Genomic DNA, 19,333 nt, shown 5'->3' on the forward strand with positions numbered 1-19,333 from the left:
TTTAATAAAATAGGTGTCCATTAGTCTGTACTAAAATGCATTTTAAAAACATGAATAAATGGGGGAGAAGAAAAACCTCTGCCTTACCAATGCCAGCTAATAAACGAACAGGGAATGATGGAAGCAGAAAAATCAACATTTAGCAACCATCACAGTACAAATGTTCAGGCAAGAATCACCAATGGATGCTAAAACTAGTGGTGAAAGTTTAATGAGGAACGTGGTATTTACTTAGTCTCAAACTATCTTCCACCAAGTACCTCATAATTAATTATTAACCACTAAGTACAAAATATTTATCAACTAAGTTTCCATTGGAGAGACCTGGCAGACACCTTCTTAACTTTAGTAACAGGGCAAATTGACATTGTGTGCTTGCTGGTATGACGCACTGAGAACACATCATTTTTCTGTGGTACATGTACCCAAAACGCATAAACTGAAGCTAATCATTAGGAAACATCAGAACCACCTAAATTGAGGTGCACGGTACAAAATAATTAGCCTGTACTCTTCAAAAATGTCAAGGTCATAACAGATAAGGAGAGATTGCGGAACCATTTCAGTTTTTCAGGAGATGGCAGAGACATGACAACTAAATACAACTTATAATCCTGAACTTAGGAAGGACTTTACTAGGATAATCAGTGAAATTTGAATGGGGTCTGTGGATTAGACGGTAGAATTGAGTCATTGTCAATTTTCTAATTTTGATGGTTGTACTGTGGTTATGTAGGAGAGTATCCCAGTTTTTATGAAATACTCACTGAGGCATTAAGGGGAAATGGGGCAGGATGTCTGCAAATTAATCTCAACTGGTTCAGAAAGAAACTGAGAGAGTGACAGGAAGGCAATGTGGTAAAAAATAAATAGGGAAGCTGGATAAAGGGTGTATATCAATTCTTTGTGCTTGGTTGCAACTTTTTTTAAGTCTGAAACTATGTCAAAATCAAAAGTTTGAAAGTGTTAATACAAATCAACTGGGGGAAAAGGCAGTGTAATCTTATGGTACCCTAATGCCCGTCTACCCAGGAAGAGGCTGCTCAGCTGTATTGGTCAGACCTCACTGCAACATGGGGCTTGGCTTTTGGAAGGTGAGGTGACCAGATCACGGGAGGAACAACTAAGGCGTCTGAGGATGTTTACCCCAAAGGAGAAAGAGCCTGGAGGACAGAGATGAGCCTGGCTTCTGTCTTCAGGGGCATCTCCAAGAGGCATCTGTGACACAGGAAGCAGATTTGTTACAGGGAGACAGACTTCTGCTTAGTATGAGGTGGGGCGTTTTACCCATTAGAGAGCAAAACAGGTGGGTTCAGCTATCTCAGGATTTCCCTGTCATGGGATAAGTTCCTTTTTTTTTTTTTTTTGAGATGGAGTCTTGCTCTGTCACCCAGTCTGGAGTACAATGGCTCGATCTCAGCTCACTGCAACCTCTGCCTTCTGGGTTCAAACGATTCTCCTGCCTCAGACTCCCAAGTAGCTGGGACTAAAGGCACGTGCCACCATGCCTGGCTAATTTTTTTTTTTTTTTTTTGTATTTTTAGTAGAGATGGAGTTTTGCCATATTGGCCAGGCTGGTCTTGAACTCCCGGCCTCAAGTGATCTGCCCACCTCAGCCTCCCAAAGTGCTAGAATTATAGGCAAGAGCCACTACGCCCGGCCTGGGATAAGTTCTGTTAGAAACTGGGCAACTGATTCTCAAGGATGTCAGAGAGATTTCACGAACCAGATAAATGCTGGCCTTGGTGACCACTAAGGTCCTTCCAAATAAGAGTCTGGGATTCTTTGTTATCTTCAGGGATTGGGAATTTGAGCACTTTGGGAATAAAATGTGATCTGTGTTGAACTGGGATGAACATTCTCTTTTGTTCACATGGGGCATAAACCATCTTGCTCTCACATGGTCTGTTTCAATATCATCCTTAGCACTTTGGAAAATTTGTTTGTCCCCCAGAAATGAGCTGGTCACCAAGGTAAATTCAACATGCTTTTATTTTAGAAAGTTTATTCAACAACATGAAAACAGGGTCTGAGGAAACAGAAACAAAAGCTCAAGAGAAACTCTGGCAAAAATTTAAACAGTCAGCATCTCAGGACAACGTATCTTCTTCATGTGGCCGTGAGCTTGCCTAATCTGACTTGCTCCAGTAGCCATGTTCATGAAAAACTGGGCCCTTGTTGTTACTCAGTGCTTCCACAAGCTGACTATACAGCATATTCATCTGGGAAAGAGAACAACAAATTTCTTGAAGGGAAAAGGAAACATGGGAAAGCTTCCCAGACCCATGGTGAAGGCATGAAAGTCTAACTGTTACCTTTGGAGATCTGAAGCATCTCAGATTTGGGGAGAAAATACAGTCCTCTCTTGAGGAAAAGGAATCCCCTATTATAAGGGAGAAGATACTTAACTATAAAATATCCTTTGCTTTTATTTGGTAACAAGGCTTTTTCTCCACCAAACCTCTCCTGGTTAGCCAATGACCCAGAACTCTGTAATTGAGAATAGTTCCTGGAGAAGATGCCTTTTTCAACAGTTATTGCTTTGAGCAGAGGCCAGTCCTTTCCCACATGCACTGGCACTGACAGTGATGCATCTTTCCAGAGCTCACTCTTGGCATTCCTCTTAATTAGATTCTATTTGCTATCCTTAAGTTTCCCCCTGTTCTGTCCTTCTTGGTTTTTGCTCTAAGGAATTACTGTTTATGGTCTCCTAATTCTTGAGGTTATGTGGAACCACTGAGAGGAACAATGAGCAAGATCCTTTCCTAGCCAAGGAGGATGGGGTTGAGTCCTTGTGGAGAGCCCAGCCATAACCTCTTGCCCCCTAGGGCATGTCATCTGCCCTAGCCCTCTCCCTCCTCACCTGAGTTTCATAGCTTTCCTTGAAGGAGGTAAGGTGGTCAAGGAAACGCAAGGCCAGGCCACACCACTTTTCAGTAGATACATACTTGCTCCTGCTAAACATAAGTATTCCAGTATTCCAGGACTTGACCATCAGCCAGAGAATCTCCATTTCTGGGTAGTCTTTCTGAAATCCAAGAACAGAAATTTTGCAGTGATTACTGTCACAGTTCATTGTGGCACTACCTGTATCCATGCCATGTCCCTTTATTACTAAACAAACAGTGGGCATTGAGGAAGGTCTGTGCTCCTGGAAAGTGTAGGAGGAGAGCACTTTGAAGGTTTGTCAGCTGTAGAATGTTCCATAGCAAGATCTCATGAAGAAACATAAACCGAGGCCCTCTTTGACTGAAGGAAAGAATTAGAAAGATTCCTAATCTCCCTGAAGCAGGAGAAAAACCTGTATACTGTTTGGGGCTTCCCTTGATTCTGTCTTCAGTCAATCATCTCCCTAATACCTACCTCTACTTTTTGGAGAAAGTTGTCAAGAAGCAGTTGTATTGAATTTCTTAATTTCTGTCACCAGAATTAGTCCACATTTGGAGTAGAAATTATATTCATCTTCAGAGTTAACAATATCTACCTAGCTATGAACACAGCACACATTTCTAAAATGGTCCCTTAGCCTTATCAGTGGTCTTTAACACGACTAATCACAAGATTATATTTGCTTCTTCACAACACTTTGCAATAGTGAAAAGTATTAGTCTAAGAAGCTACTTTCTTGGTTCTTGCATAGGAGATGGAACACAAAGAAAGCATTCATGTTAAATCCCCAGAAGGGAGAAATGTGATAGGAGACACATTAGGCAGCAGCTTTTTGAGAGTGTCAAGAATGCTGTCTCAGCTGCCATCCTTTCATTCATTTGGATCCAAAAAGAAATTCCTATACATAAATCACTGTGATAATGAGGGCACTAAGAGGGAAAAGACAAAACTTTTATCCTAAAGGTTACGCAATGCTTTTGGGGACACAAGGCATCCACATGTAAAGACGACTTCACAAGGTATGTGATTAAGAGACACAAACATTAGGTGCTCCCATTCAGTTAAAGAAATGAGCACTGGGATATCCCAGTCAGAGGCGGTCTAGTCTCTGCTTGAAACAGTATCCCTCATCCTTGTCCAGTTCGTAGACTTATACTTTTTCTTCAAATTCACAAGCAGAGTTAGTTGTCTGTTTCCACAGCAAGCTGTCCATTCCTCTAATATAACTTACATCATATTGTTTTGAAATGCTATATATTTATCTCCTCCAGACTATTGAGTTCCTTGAGGTACAGGGAATTTTTCTTGTGCATTTTTGTCTCTTTAGAGTCCAGCATTGTGCCTGGCACATAAGAGAGGCACAACAGATGTTTGCTGAATGAATGAACAAATGAATCAAACCCAGTCAGATGCCACCTCCTCAGTGAGGATTTCCCTGGCTCTCCTCAATTTCTTGCTCAAACCTCTTTGCCCCTCTGGTACTTTGTTCACAGCATCCATAATAGTACTTTGAACACTGTACTGCCTGTCTCCCCCACTAGGCAAGGAGCCCCTTGAAGGTAAAATGACATTTGCTTTTGTATATCCACAGCTTGGCACAGTGTCTGATGCAGGGTATGAGTGTTGTGATTTTAATGTTATGAATGAAAAAAAAAGACTTAAACAAACAAACAAACATGATCTTAGGGTAGATGAGTAGGATCTACATATACAGAGACTATATGAAATGTCCAGAATAGGCAAAGCCATAGAGACAGAAAGGAGATTCGTGGTTGCCAGGGGCTGGGGAAGGGAGGTATGGGGAAGGACTGCTAATGGGTATAGAGTTTCTTTTGGGGATGATGAAAATGTTCTAGAATTAGATAATGGTGATGGTTGCACAATCTTGTGAATATACTATAACTCACTGAACTGTATACCTTAATGTGAGTTTTATGATATATGAACCAAATCTCAATTAAAAAGAAAAATATAGATATTCAGAGAAAGAGAAGGGTATTCCATGTGGGTAGAACAGAATAAATGTGGACTTGGATTGTACCTGAGAACAAGCATGTCTTAGGAAGACCAAGAGTTGTTTGGCCTAAGCAGATGATTTATGTAGAGGTGTTAATGGGAAATAAGACTGGAAATGTAGGATGGGGCTTCCTAAGCCTTTCCTCAATGTTCTTCCTCAGAACACTAGTGTCATGAGAAATGTTAACAGATGGTCTATGAAAATAGAGTTCTTTAGTCAAATACATTTTGGAAATGCCGCATTCTATATATCACCGTTTTGGGGCATTATAATGCACATTAGTTCACTGAAAGTTTAAGGAAGTTTTACAGTAAAGAAACCACGGAACTTTGTCTAATCCAGGGCATGTGGAACATTTGCTAACACCTTGTGGGCTGGAGTGTTAAGGGTTTTTGCATTACAGGCTTCAGATTTTGAAATTTATCCTGATGGCAATGGGAAGGCACTGAAACATTTTGAGAAAGAGAGTGATATGATGCAAGTGTAGTTTTAATAAGATAGAAATGCCAGTAGTTTTAATAAGATAGAAATGCCAGTGGTGTTTAGAACAGACCTCCGTGTGGGAAAACAGACAGGGAGACTTGTTTAAAGGGAGTTGTGGCTGGGTGCGGTGGCTCACGCCTGTAATCCTAGCACTTTGGGAGGCCAAGGAGGGCGGACCACCTGAGGTCAGGAGTTCAAGACCAGCCTGACCAACATGGAGAAACCCCGTCTCTACTAAAAATACAAAATTAGCCAGGCATGGTGGCGCATGCCTGTAATCCCAGCTACTCGGGAAGCTGAGGCAGAAGAATCGCTTGAACCCAGGAGGTGGAGATTGTGGTGAGCTGAGATCATGCCAGTGCACTCCAGCCTGTGCAACAAGAGCGAAACTCCAAACTCCGTCTCAAAAAATAAAATAGAGGCCAGGTGTGGTGGCTTGTGCCTGTAATCCCAGCACTTTGGGAGGCCGAGACAGGCAGATCACGAGGTCAGGAGATCAAGACCATCCTGGCTAACATGGTGAAACCCTGTCTCTACTAAAAATACAAAAAAATTAGCCGGGCGTGATGGCGAGCGCCTGTATTCCCAGCTATTCGGGAGACTGAGGCAGGAGAATGGCGTGAACCCGGGAGGCGGAGCTTGAAGTGAGCCGAGATCTTACCACTGCACTCCAGCCTGGGCGACAGAGCGAGATTCTGTCTCAAAGAAAAAATAATAAAAATAAAAATAAATTAAAATAAAATAAAGGGAGTTGTGTGATCTAAGAATGAAGTGATAAGGGTCAGAACTAAAATAGTGACAATTTAGATGGACAGATGTAAGAATCATTTAAAGGAAGAATCAATAGAACTTGGTAACTGATTTGATATGGGGAATGACAGGTCAAGTGAAAATGGCTCTAAGTTTGGCTGAAAGAATGCTGGTATCATTGAAAGAAAAAAATGGACATGTTTCTGGGGATAAGGGATAAAGCAACAATAAGTTCTATTTTAAGCATGTTGGCTTGAGGTAACTCTGGAGATAAGCAGGCTGTTGCAGATATGGACTGGAACTCAGGTAACACTTAAAGGACAGAGTACGGAATACAGAGTAGCAAAGAGTAGAGAATATTGGAAATGTTCATAGTTGGGTGGTAAGAGGGAGAAGAACGCAGAGGAGTGGCGAGAAAATAAAGGAAAAAGGAAAACAGAATTTCAATAAGGAGGCAGTGGCCAATAATGAAGGCCAGGGAAAAGAGACCATCATATTTGCCTGGAAGGTGGTAATTTGTGGTCTTGTAAAGTGTGGCTGACAGTGCAGAATGTGAGGGAAAGAATGGCTCAAGATGAGGACAGATAGGTTAGCAGGACTTTGTATACCACATTCAGGATTTTGGTCTTTAAGAGCAATGGGAAACTACTAAAGAGGATTTCAAAAGGTCATGCATACTCAAAAATGTAAAAGATTGACCGGGCATGGTGGCTCACACCTGTAATCCCAGGACTTTGGGAGGCCGAGGTGGGCGGATCATGAGGTCAAGAGATCGAGACCATCCTGGCCAACATGGTGAAACCCCATCTCTACTAAAAATACAAAAATTAGCTGGGTGTGGTGGCACGTACCTGTAGTCCCAGCTACTCGGGAGGCTGAGGCAGGAGAATCGCTTGAACCCGGGAAGCAGAGGTTGCAGTGAGCTGAGATCGCACCACTGCACTCCAGCCTGGTGACAGAGCGAGACTCCGTCTCAAAAAAAAAAAGCAAAACAAAACAAAATAAAAAAAGAACACCTTGGTTGCTGGGCAAAGAAAGGAAGGAAGGAAGCAAGAGTAGATGCGAGACCAGTTAAAAGGTTCCTGAGATCACTAAAGTAGCTGAGATAAAAGGTGATAACTTGAATTAGGTTATTGATGGTGGAAGAGAGGAGGAAGTAGGTGAATTTGAGAGATATTTGGGAGGTCAAATTGATAGTACTTGGTGACAGATTAGAAGTGGGAGTGAGGGAGGTGCTGAGGATGACTCCTAGATGCCTGGCTTGGGCAACCAGAAGAATGATGGTGTCATTCAATGAGTTAGGGAACACGGGAGTTTTATTTTAATTTGCATTAGTTGCACTCATGCCCAGCATTGCTTATGAAAATCATTAATCCTCAATAAAGAAATGCATCCACACAGCTACTGACCTCAAAGCCACATGGACTTGCCTACATGTAATACAAATCAATGCCAGCAAACTGAGGTGTTTGCTCTGATGGTTTTTGGGGCCTCATATTTGAAACCAGTTTTCTCTGTCCTTAACATCTTAATACATATGGCAGCCATGTAGATCTCTAACTGAATTGTAGGTATTCTGGAGCACAAATGCCTCTCCTTTTAGGCTCTCCATAGATTCCCAAAGTAAATAGTATGTGCATCAGTTTTATTAGGATACAATTAAAAAAAAAAAAAAAACATAGTTTACCTAAAGTGCACAATGCAGTGGTTTTTAGTATATTCACAGTATTCACAGAGTTCTGCCCACCATCACCACAATCAATTATGGAATATTTTCATCCCTCCAAAAAGAAAGCCCATGTCCATTGGCTCCACATTCCCCCCGCCCCCAGCCAATATCCTTCCATTTCCTCTCAACCTCCTCCCCTACCCCACTAAGCCCTGGGCAACCACTACTGTCATTTCTGTCTCTTATAGATTGACCTTTTCTGGACATTTAAGATAAATGGGGCCAGGCAGTATGTGGGCCCTTGTGACTGACATCTTTCACTTACCATGTTTTCAAGGTTTATCCATGTTATAGCATGTGTCAATACTTCATTCCTTTTAATGGCCAAATAATATTCCATTGAATGGAAATATCACATTTTGTTTACCCATTCATTGGCTAACAGACATTTGGGTTGTTTCCATTTTGGGCTATATGAATAGCTTTGCTATGAACATTTGCTATGAGTCTTTGGACACATGTTTTCATTTCTCTTGGGTATACACCTACCAGTGGAATTTCTGGGTCATAGGGTAACTATGTTTAACCTTCTGGGAAGCTGCCAGATGTTTTCAAAGCTAGAACAATATGAACAATAAAATAAAGTAATATTGTATTACATATGTATAAAATACATATCTGCCTGGGTGTGGTGGCTCATGCGTATAATCCCAGCACTTTGGAAGGCCAAGGAGGGTGAGTTGCTTGAGCTCAGAAGGTTGAGATTAGCCTAGGAGACATGGCGAAACCGCATCTCTACCAAACATACAAAATATTAGCTGGGTGTAGTGGCATGCGCTTGTAGTTTTAGCTACTTGGGAGGCTGAGGTGGGAGGATCTCTTGAGCCCAGGAGGTCAAGGCTACAGTGAGCCATCATCATGCCATTGCACTCCAGCCTGGGTGACAGAGTGAAACTCCATTTCAAAAAAAGCCCACAAAACTTAATGTGTGTGTGTGTGTGTGTGTGTGTGTGTGTGTGTGTGTGTGTGTGTTTTTTTTTTCATAGAGACAGAGTGTAACTTTGTTGCCCAGGCTGGTCTCAAACTTCTGGCTTCAAGTGAACCTCCCACTTCGGCCTCCCAAACTGCTGGGATTACATGCATGAGCCACTGCACCAGGCCTAAAATGTTTTGTGGTATCTTGTGTTATTATTAATTCATGTAACCAAATCTGTTTGTCTTCTGTACAGCTTCTGAGTGGGTCCTCTCCATTCCATGATTTTAAAACATGCTTTCCTCTGTTTTTTCCTAATGCTTTTATAGCTTTGATTTTATATTTAGCTCTTTATCTGGATTTTCTTTATTTCTTCCTTTTGGACTTTATTTTTTTGCATGGTATAAGGCAAAAAAAAATACTACCACTTATATAGTACTTACTATGTGCTGCTATAAGTACTTTATATATATTACGTTATTTAACACTAATAGTACTGTAAGGTAGGCACTTTTTTTAAAGCTTTTATTTATTTATTTATTTTTCATAGAGACAAGGTCTCGCTATGTTGGCCGGGCTGGTCTCGAATTCCTAGCCTCAAGCGATACTCCCGCCTTCGCCTCCCAAAGTACTGAGATTATTATTATATTTATTTTACAGATGAGGATACAGAGGTATAAAGAATTAATTAATAAGACCAAAGTTATACAGCTAATAAATGGTGTAGCCAGAATTTATTTGAACTGGCTATGTGGCTCCAAAGTCTGTTCTCTTAACCACTATGCTATAATGCCCCTCAGTTTAAAAATAAGGATGTAACTTTGTTTTTTAAATTGTCCCAATACCATTTTACCAATTGTTCCCTCAGTGATGTCATATACCTCCTCTATTGCATACAAAATTCTCATAGATATGTGGATCTCCTTCTGGGCTCGGTCCTGTTCTATTAATCTATTTGTAGATTTTGGCACTAATGCCATACTTTTAAAATTAATATCATTTTATAGTTTTAAAAGTATTTGATAAGGCAAGTCCTTCCTTGTTCTTTCACAAAAAATGTTTTGGTTCATTTTCTTTTAGGGAAGAATTTTAGAATCACCTTATCAAGTTTCATTAAAAATCTTATTGAGATTTTAATTTTGACTGAATTTATTGCATCGAATTTAGGGAAACTGACTTCATACTGTTAAGGCTTTGCTGTCCAAGAACATGGTATATATTTCCATTTGTTTGCGACTTATGCATTCTTGAAAGCAGAATGGAACAATCTGTAGACAGAGAGTAAAAATGATAGACAGGCAGTAAAATGCCTTAGGAAGTAGAAGGGGATTGAACTGACAGTGCAAGGTTGAGAAAATTTCTTTTGAAAAAAGAGGAAAGGTGAGTAGATAGGTACAGTGGTAGAATGTTATGGTTGAGACCTGGGCCAATGAGGGATCTCATATGTGATGCCCTTGATCTTCTCAACTGGAATGATATGATGAGATCATCTAATGGGGAATGAGGTAGGTTTAAGTTTTTATGAGGTTAGAAAAGGTTTGAAGCAGCCACTTTGAGTTTGCCAAAAAGTTGACAGGAATAAAAGTATTTCTGAGCAGCAATGAGAACCCATTGAAGGCGTAACAGAATGAATCTGTACTGGGCCAGATCTAGGTGGTTCTGTAACTTTCTTTAGTGCTTCTGCTGCTCAAGATCAGGAGCAGAAGAACTGATGGTGGCAAGGTATCAGGTTTGGGAAAAAATGAAATGGCAGGAATAATCAGAAGAAGAGAGAAAGAGAGAAGGAAGGGAAGGAAGGCAGGGAGGGAGGAAGGGAAGGAGGGAGGGAAGAAGGAAGGAAGCAAAGAAAGAAATAAAGAAAAGAGAAAGAAAAGAAAGAGAAAAAGAAAAAAAGGTAGTTAGACTGGACTATAATAGAGTGGGAAAAGACGAGTGATTTGAAGTTCAAGTGAGAACAGAGAATAGATATGGGGGAGTAAAGGGAGATTATACTCAATAGAAAAGTGTTGTGTTAGCTACCAATCTTGAAGGTGGAGCAGTGCCACAGTGGGTGGCTTACATGGGATGTAGACAGTGGCTAAAGGGTAAAAAACAGAAACGGTGAAGTGTAAGAATTGCTAACATGGATGCCAAAGTCACTTAGGATAAAAAATAACAATGAAGTTATCAAGGAAGGAAAAGGTGGGTCCAGGACATGACAACATTGGTGATTAAGAGATATAGCTTTTAAGTGAAGAGAAGCCATAGGAAGCTGGTATATAAATAGTACAAAGTACCATCATAGAGCAAAGTTCCAGGTAATTTAGTCCCTTCTGCTGAGAAAAAGGGAGTTGGAAAAGATGAGACCTCCATAAAAATTGGTAGTGAGGGACACGTTTTCTTCAGGGAAGATTCTGCTTTGTTCTAAGAAGAAGGGAGAGAAGGAGGTGAAGGTTGATGATAAAGAGAATATTGAGTAGTGCCTGGGAAAAACTCTGTCTTGTTTTTGGGGTTGAATGAGGTTATGGATAGATAGCCTTAAGGGTCTAGGTAAGGATTTGGGAAATACAGAGTTGTTAAAAGATTTGAGGGAAAGGGAGTGATAGAGCAAAGGTTGCGTTTTAGGGAGATATATTTGATAGGGATGCACAGGAGAAAATGGAGAAGAGAAGGAAGAGCCAGAGACCAATTAGGAAACTACAAAGCTGTAGGAGAGACACAATATCAAAGCCTGACTCAAAGATGCCTTTGTATGAACCTCAATTCCAGTCTCAGGGAGACGTGAGGCTTGGAAGGAGGAAGATTTAGATGAAAGAAGGCTGGATGCAGGGGCTCACACCTGTAATCCCAGCACTTTGAGAGGAAATGGCAGGAGGATTGCTTGAGCCCAGGAATTTGAGACCAGCCTGGGCAACACAGCAAGACTTCCTCTCAATTAAAAAAATTTTATTAAAAAATAGATGAAAGAAAACCCAAGGACCATTGTCCTATGAAGAAAGAACACGGGGTGCAATTTTTAGCTTTGCCATTATATAGTGGTATGACCTTGTGTCAGATATTTAACCTTTCAATGCCTCAGTTTGCAAAATAATGAGCTTAAATTAGGTAACTGCAAAGATCGTTAGTTTCCAGTTCTAAATTTTCTCAGTCATTGAATGAAGCTTTACCTTATACTTCCTTTAGATTCCAATTGCCTAATCTATGAACTTATATAAGATTGGCAGAAGTAGGAACTGAGATGAAATTGAACTAGTAGAAGGCCAAACAAGAGACAAAGGTATTGATAACTGACCTTCTCCAACTTTAATGTGCATACAAGTCCCTTGGAAATATTGTTTGTTTGTTTGTTTGTTTGTTTTGGAGATGGAGTCTTACTCTGTTGTCCAAGCTGGAGTGCAGTGGTGTGATTTTGGCTCACTGCAACCTCCACCTCCTGGGTTCAAGCGATTCTTCTGCCTCAGCCTCCCAAGTAGCTGGGATTACAGGCGCCTACCACCACACCTGGCTGATTTTTGTAATTTTAGTAGAGACGGGGTTTCACCATAATGGCCAGGCTGGTTTCAAACTCTGACCTCAAGTAATCCATCCACCTCGGCCTCCCAAAGTGCTAGGATTACAGGCGTGAGCCACCGTGCCTGGCCGAAAATATAGTTAAAATGCAGACTGATTCAGTAGGTCTGGGGCCTAAGATTCCATACTTCTAACAAGCTCCTAGGGGATGCTGATCACGCTTTGCGAAGCAAACTCTTAGAGAATGTAGCTCAGTAGTTTGAATCACCTTAGCTTCCTTTGTAAAAGGAAAGAGTCTGTGTTCTTCTGGGCTTCTTGGTTACAAAACGCCTTTGTGACTCTGTGACTCTTACATCAGCTGTGAGGATTAGGTTTGTCTCTTCTCTTTAAGTGTAGGTTTCCCTCCACCATTATTTAAGCTTTTGTATATTCTTAAAAATGAACCAAGAAATTTCCACTTCCATGAGATGGAATAGATGTACTTATCCCTATTCTTCCTGCTAAATAGAACTCCTGAACATTATACATAAAACAAACATAAGAAACCTCTGAAAGGTGTAGAGAAAGGGAAGACCTTGGAGCCAAGGATTGGCATAGTGGTAAGTTCTCTGGGTTTTCTTTTTGCTTCATATACCCCAAACTTGGTGCTAGAGATGCCAACAGACATAGACCAAAAAAGAAAAAGAAAAAACTAAAAAAGCCCCAAGAAAAGTCTGCTGTCTCTAGCCAAGGGACCGGTAGTAAAAAGGAGTCCTCTACCTTGAGTATCAATGACGGAGGCCAAGTTAGAAACTTAGGCTCGTTTCTACCTCTACCTGGAAGTAACAAGGCTGGGCCCACTCCCTTGCTAAAGCAGGTCAGAGAAACCAAGTTAAAACAGAAGGTTTAAATGAGATCCAGAGTCTCAGAACAAAATATGAAATTGTTCAGGTTTAACAAATTTACTCATTATACTAATAACCAGGAAGATCTCAAATAATGAAAAAGACAATGAATTGACGCCAACACTGATATGACAGAAATGTTACAATACCCGACAAAGATCTTTTTTCTATGACTTAAAAAAATGGGGTAAAATACATATAGCACAAAATTTAACCACCTTAACGATTTTAAGTGAACAGTTCAGTGGCATTAAGTACATTCACATTGTTGTGCCACCTTCACTACCATCCATCTCCAGAACCAGTTTCATCTTGCAAAGCTAAAGGTCTGTGCTTATTATATAATAACCCCAGTCCTTGGCGACCACCACTTTACTTTCTTTTTTTTCCAATTGTTTATTAAATAATTTTTTAATTATGGAGATAATTAAATGACATGTTTATTGTCTGAAAGAGATAGACACTTTTGCTTGTTTATGGAGATATAAAATGTAAATGCCTTACTATTTTATTCCCTTCCATAAACACTGAGTTTGAGTAATTTTGCTGGATTCTTCAAACTCTGAGTATTCAGTATTCAGTATTCATGTAAAACTGAGTGAACAACCCTGACTGGCAAATAGAAGCCCAAGCCCAGTGACTCTAAGCTAAGGCCAATCTTGAGCCTGCAAGAAGAGGCCAATGAACACCCAGTCAGCTCTTCCTGGGGAGCCTCCCCTGCAGGTGTCCATCTCTATGAATTTGACCACTCTGGGTACTTCATATAAATAGAAGGATATGATATTTGTCCTTTTGTGACAAACAACGACTTGATGAATCTCTAGAGAATTATGCTAAGTGAAAAGAACCAATCTTGGTCAGGTGTGGTGGCTCACACCTATAATCCCAGCACTTTGGGAGGCCAAGGAGGGAGGATTGCTTAGTCCAGGAGTCTGAGATCATCTTGGGCAACATAGTGAGACCCCCATCTCTACAAAAAAAAATTAAAAAATTAGCTAGGCATGGTGGTGCATGCCTGTGGTCCCAGCTACTCAGGGAGTTAAGGTGGGAGGATCACTTAAGCCTGGGGGGCTGAGGCTGAGCTATGATGAGCTTCACGTGCAGAGTGACAGAGCAAGACCCTGTCTCAAAAAAAGCCAATCTCAAAAAGTTATGTACTATATGATTCCAAATCTCAAAAGCTATATACTGTTTGATCACATTTATATGACATGCTTGAAATGACAAAATTATAGAAATTGGTAATAGATTTGTGGTTGCCAGGGTTTAAGGAGGAGCTGCGAGTGGGAGAGAAGAGTGTGAGGGCTATACAAAGGAAACATGAGGAATACTTGTGGTGACAGAAATGCAATGCTCTATGTCTTGATTGTGATAATGCCAATATCTTGATTGTGATATTGTACTCTAGTTTTGTTATTGTTGGGGGAACTGGGTAAAGAGTACGTGAGCACTTTGGAAGGCCAAGGTGAGCAGATCACTTGAGGCCAGAAGTTCGAGACCAGCCTGGCCAACACGTCTCTACTAAAAACACAAAAAAATTAGCCGGGCGTGGTGGCGGGCGCCTGTAGTCCCAGCTACTCAGGAGGCTGAGGCAGGAGAATCGTGTGAACCTGGGAGGCGGAGCTTGCAGTGAGCCGAGTTCACGCCACTGCACTCCAGCCTGGGTGACAGAGTGAGACTCCGTCTCAAAAAAAAAAAAAAAAAAAAAAAAAAAAAAATTAAAAAAAAATTAATCACTGCATTTAAAAGCTAACTATCCAGTCATGTTTCAGGGGATGAGCAATAAATGGATGGGAAACTCATGAGAAAAGTAGAAAAACATTAAGCTCTCTAACAGGTAAACCAAGAGCCAGAGAATTGGAACTGCAATATATTGGACAGAATGAAAGTGGCAAAAACAAAATGCACAGAGAAATTTTGGCCTTATAGAGAGACTATGGAAATTGATCAACTTGGAGTTATAGTACAATCTAATTTCAGTTTGTACTGGTCACTATGGCAAACACACCTGAAAGGTCCAGAGGAGGCTCATGGCTTAGAAATAGAATTTCCTGTTCATCCGAGAAGACAGTAAAATAAATAATCCAAATGTCCAATGTTGAAGTTTTTATTTTTAAACTTAAATTCACACAGGCCATAATTACACATCTCCAGGAGAATTCTAGGCTTTGGTAAGTCAATGCTAGTTTGTATCAGATTGTCACCCTGCTATAATGTTCCACCATCTGTTGTGATTTGCAGATAGTCATGTCTCGCTTCACAATGGGGACACAAGCTGAGAAATGTATCATTAGGTGATTTCATCATTGTGTGAATATCACAGAAGTGTCCTTACACAAATTTACACGGTATAGCCTCCTACACACCTAGGCGATATGGTAAAGCCCATTGCTCCTAGTCTACAAACCCATACAGCATGTGACTGTACTGAATACTGTAGGCAACTGTAACCCAATGGTAAGTATTTGTGTATCTAAACATAGAAATGGTAGAGGAAAAATGTGGTATGAAAGATAAAAAAAATGGTATGCCTTTATAGGGCACTTACCATGAATAGAGCTTGCAGGACTAGAAGTTGCTCTGGGTGAGTCAGTGAGTGAGTGGTGAGTGAACATGAAGGTATAGGACATTCTTGTACATTACTGTAGACTTTATAAACACTGTATACCTAAGCTGCACTCAGTTTATTAAAGGGTATTTTTCTTTCTTAATAATAAATTAACCTTTGGCCAGGCGTGGTGGCTCACACCTGTATTCTCAACACTTTGGGAGACCAAGGCAGGCAGATTACTTAAGCAGATTACTTGAACTTGAGTTCAAGACCAGCCTGGGCAACATGGTGAAACCCTGTCTCTATTAAAAATACAAACAAATTAGTCAGGTGTGGTGGTGTGCACATGTGGTCTCAGCTACTCGGGAGGCTGAGGTGGGAGGATTGATTGTACCTGGGAGGTCAAAGCTGCAGTGAGCTGAGATCGTGCCACTGCTCTCCAGCCTGGGTGACAGAGAGAGACTTTGTCTCAAAAAATATGTAAATATAAATTGAACTTGTCTTACTGCAACTTTTTTCCTTTATAAACTGTAATACCAGCACTTTGGGAGGCCAAGGTGGGTGGATCACTTGAGGTCAGGAGTTTGATACCAGTCTGACCAACACGGTGAAACCCTGTCTCTACTAAAAATACAAAATTAGCCAGACGTGGTGGCACATGCCTGTAATCCCAGCTACTTGGGAGGCTGAGGCAGGAGAATCACTTGAACCTGGGAGGCAGAGGTTGTAGTTAGCCGAGATTGCGCCCTCGCACTCCAGCCTGGGTGACAGCGAGACTCCATCTCAAAAACAAAAAACAAAAAACAAAAAATCTTTTTAATTAAAAAAAAAAATTTGTTTTTGACCAGGCACAGTGGCTCACGCCTGTAATCCCAGCACTTTGGGAGGCTGAAGTGAGCCAATCACTTGAGGTCAGGAGTTTGAGGCCAGCCTGGCCAATGTGGTGAAACCTCATCTCCACTAAAAATACCAAAATTATGCGGGTGTGGTGGCGCGCACCTATAGTCCCAGCTATTTGGAAGCTGAAGCAGGAGAATTGCTTGAACCCAGGAGGCAGATGTTGCAATGAGCCGAGACTGCACTCCAGCCTGGGTGACAGAGCGAGACTCTGTCTCAAAAAAACCAAACCAAAACAAAAAAAACCCAACTTTTTGACTCTTTTGTAATAACATTTAGCTTAAAACACAAATACATTATACAGTTGTACAAAAATATTTTCTTTATATCCTTATTGTATAAGCGTTTTCCTATTTTTAATTTTTTTAAAAACTTTAAAAACTTTTTGTTAAAAACTAAGACACAAACACATACATTAGCCTAGGCCTACCCAGGGCCAGGATCATCAATATCACTGTCTCCCATCTCCACATTTTGTCCTGCTGGAAAGGCTTCCTGGGCAAAACATACATGGAGCTGTCATTTCCTAGGATGATAATGCCATTTTCTGGAATACCTCCTGAAGGACCTGCCTGAAGCTGCCTTACAGTTTTAACTTTCTTTTATAAGTAAAAGGAATATACTCTAAAATAATGATAAAAGTATAGTAAATACATGAAACAGCAACATAGTAATTTGTTATATCACTAACAAGAATTATGGACTGCATCTAATTGTATGTGCTGTACTTTTATATGACTGGCAGTTCAGTAGGTTTTGTTAACACTGGCATCACCACAAACATGTGAGTGATGTGTTGCCTTATGATGGCTACGATGTCACTAGGTGACAGGAATTTTTCAGCTCCATTATAATCTTACAGGACCACCATTATATATTATGAAATGTCATGATGTGGCACATGACTATATTTATATATTAAGAAGTAGTTGACTCAAGAGCAGTCAGGATCCTCAGATATTAACATGGACTCAAATAATGGCTTTCTGTGGAACTTTAAGCAAGGCATGTAGTGTTCTTAATGTTTTATAGCTCTCTTATAATAACAATACTGCCTTACATGTATACAAGCTGTTAAAGTTTACAAAACATACATTATTTTCTTTTTTTTTTTTTTTTTTTGGAGACGGAGTCTCACGCTGTTGCCCAGGCTGGAGTGCGGTGGCGCGATCTCGGCTCACTGCAAGCTCCGCCTCCCGGGTTCCCGCCATTCTCCTGCCTCAGCCTCCTGAGTAGCTGGGACTACAGGCGCCCGCCACCGCGCCCGGCTAATTTTTTGTATTTTTAGTAGAGACGGGGTTTCACTGTGGTCTCGATCTCCTGACCTTGTGATCCGCCCGCCTCGGCCTCCCAAAGTGCTGGGATTACAGGCTTGAGCCACCGCGCCCGGCCTAAACATACATTATTTTCATTGATCTTTACAACTCCAGTGTGGGAGAGTCAGATCAGGTATTATTCCCACTTTACAAATGTGAAAACTGAAGTCAAACAGCAGAGGAGTGATACTAACATGCAACAGGAAACAAACAAAACATCATTTAGACCCTTACCTCACACTATAACCAACTTTAAAATGAATTATAGAGTTACATGTCAGAGATAAAAGTATACAACTTCTACAAAAACACATAGGAAAAAAATCTTTGTAAACGTGGGTTGGGCAAAGATTTCTCAGCATGACCAAAAACATTACCCACAAAAGAAAAAATTGATAAATTGGACTTCATCAAAATTAAAAACTTTGGCTCTTCAAATGATACCCTGAGGAAAATGAAAAGACAAGCCAGAGACTAGGAGAAAATACTTCCAAATCATATATCTCGTAAAGGACTTGTATCTAGAATATATAAAGAACTCTTATAACTCAATAAAAACTCCATTTTAAAAATGGGAAAATAATTGAATAGACATTTATCCAAACACAATACACAAACAGTCAATAAGTACATGAAAAAATGATCACCACCATTAGTCATCAAGGAAATATAAATCAAAACCACAATGAGCTACTACTCCCCACCCACTGGGATGGCTATAACAAAAAAAGAAAAGATGAACAATAATAAGTGTTGAGAATGTAGAGAAATTGGAATCTTCATACACCGCTAGTGAAAATGTAAAATGGTATGGCCACCTTGGCAAACAGACTGCAGCTCCTCCAAAAGCTAAATCTAGAGTTACCTGATGACCCAACAATTCCATTCCTAGGTATATATTCAAGAGAATTAAACACATATGTTCACAAAAACACTTGCACATGAATGTTTATAATAGCATTATTCATAATAGCCAAAAAGTGGAAACAACTCAAATATCTATGAACTGATGAATGGATAAACAAAGTGTGTTATATCCATTCACTAGAATGTTATTCAGCAAACGAAAAAGGAATGGAATACTGATAATACCACAACATGGATCAACCTCAAAAACATTATGCTCAATGAAATGAGCCAGACACAAGAGGCCATGTATTATATAATTTCATTTATATGAAGTGTCCAGAAAGAGAAAATCTACAGAGACAGAAAGCGGATCTGTGGTTGCCTGGAGCTGAAGGTGGGAGCAAGAATTGTCTGTAAAGGGGCAAGGGGGAAATTTCTAGGGTAATGGAAATGTTCTAAAACTGGACTGTGGGAGGAAGGATGGAGCAAGATGGCTGAATAGAAGCCTCCACCAATCATCCTCTCTGCAGGAACACCAAATTTAATAACTATCTGCACAAAAATTA

The 19,333-nt window shown here is 40.5% G+C and overlaps 1 protein-coding gene across 1 annotated transcript in view; it reads right to left on the reverse strand.

Moving 5' to 3' along the window:
* Positions 1 to 1,982: 1,982 nt before the first annotated feature.
* The window catches only part of TEX11 (testis expressed 11), a 290,530-nt gene continuing 273,179 nt past the window's right edge, over positions 1,983 to 19,333 (reverse strand). Inside the window, exons 27-28 of the mRNA XM_015127634.3 lie at positions 2,864 to 3,028; positions 1,983 to 2,222 (exon numbers count right to left, since the gene is read on the reverse strand). Of these exons, the coding sequence (XP_014983120.3) occupies positions 2,130 to 2,222; positions 2,864 to 3,028 (258 nt within the window). The 3' untranslated portion in view covers positions 1,983 to 2,129. The remainder of the gene's footprint in view (positions 2,223 to 2,863; positions 3,029 to 19,333) is intronic.

The sequence above is a fragment of the Macaca mulatta genome, chromosome X (genome assembly GCF_049350105.2).
Source record: "Macaca mulatta isolate MMU2019108-1 chromosome X, T2T-MMU8v2.0, whole genome shotgun sequence".
Taxonomy (NCBI): domain Eukaryota; kingdom Metazoa; phylum Chordata; class Mammalia; order Primates; family Cercopithecidae; genus Macaca; species Macaca mulatta.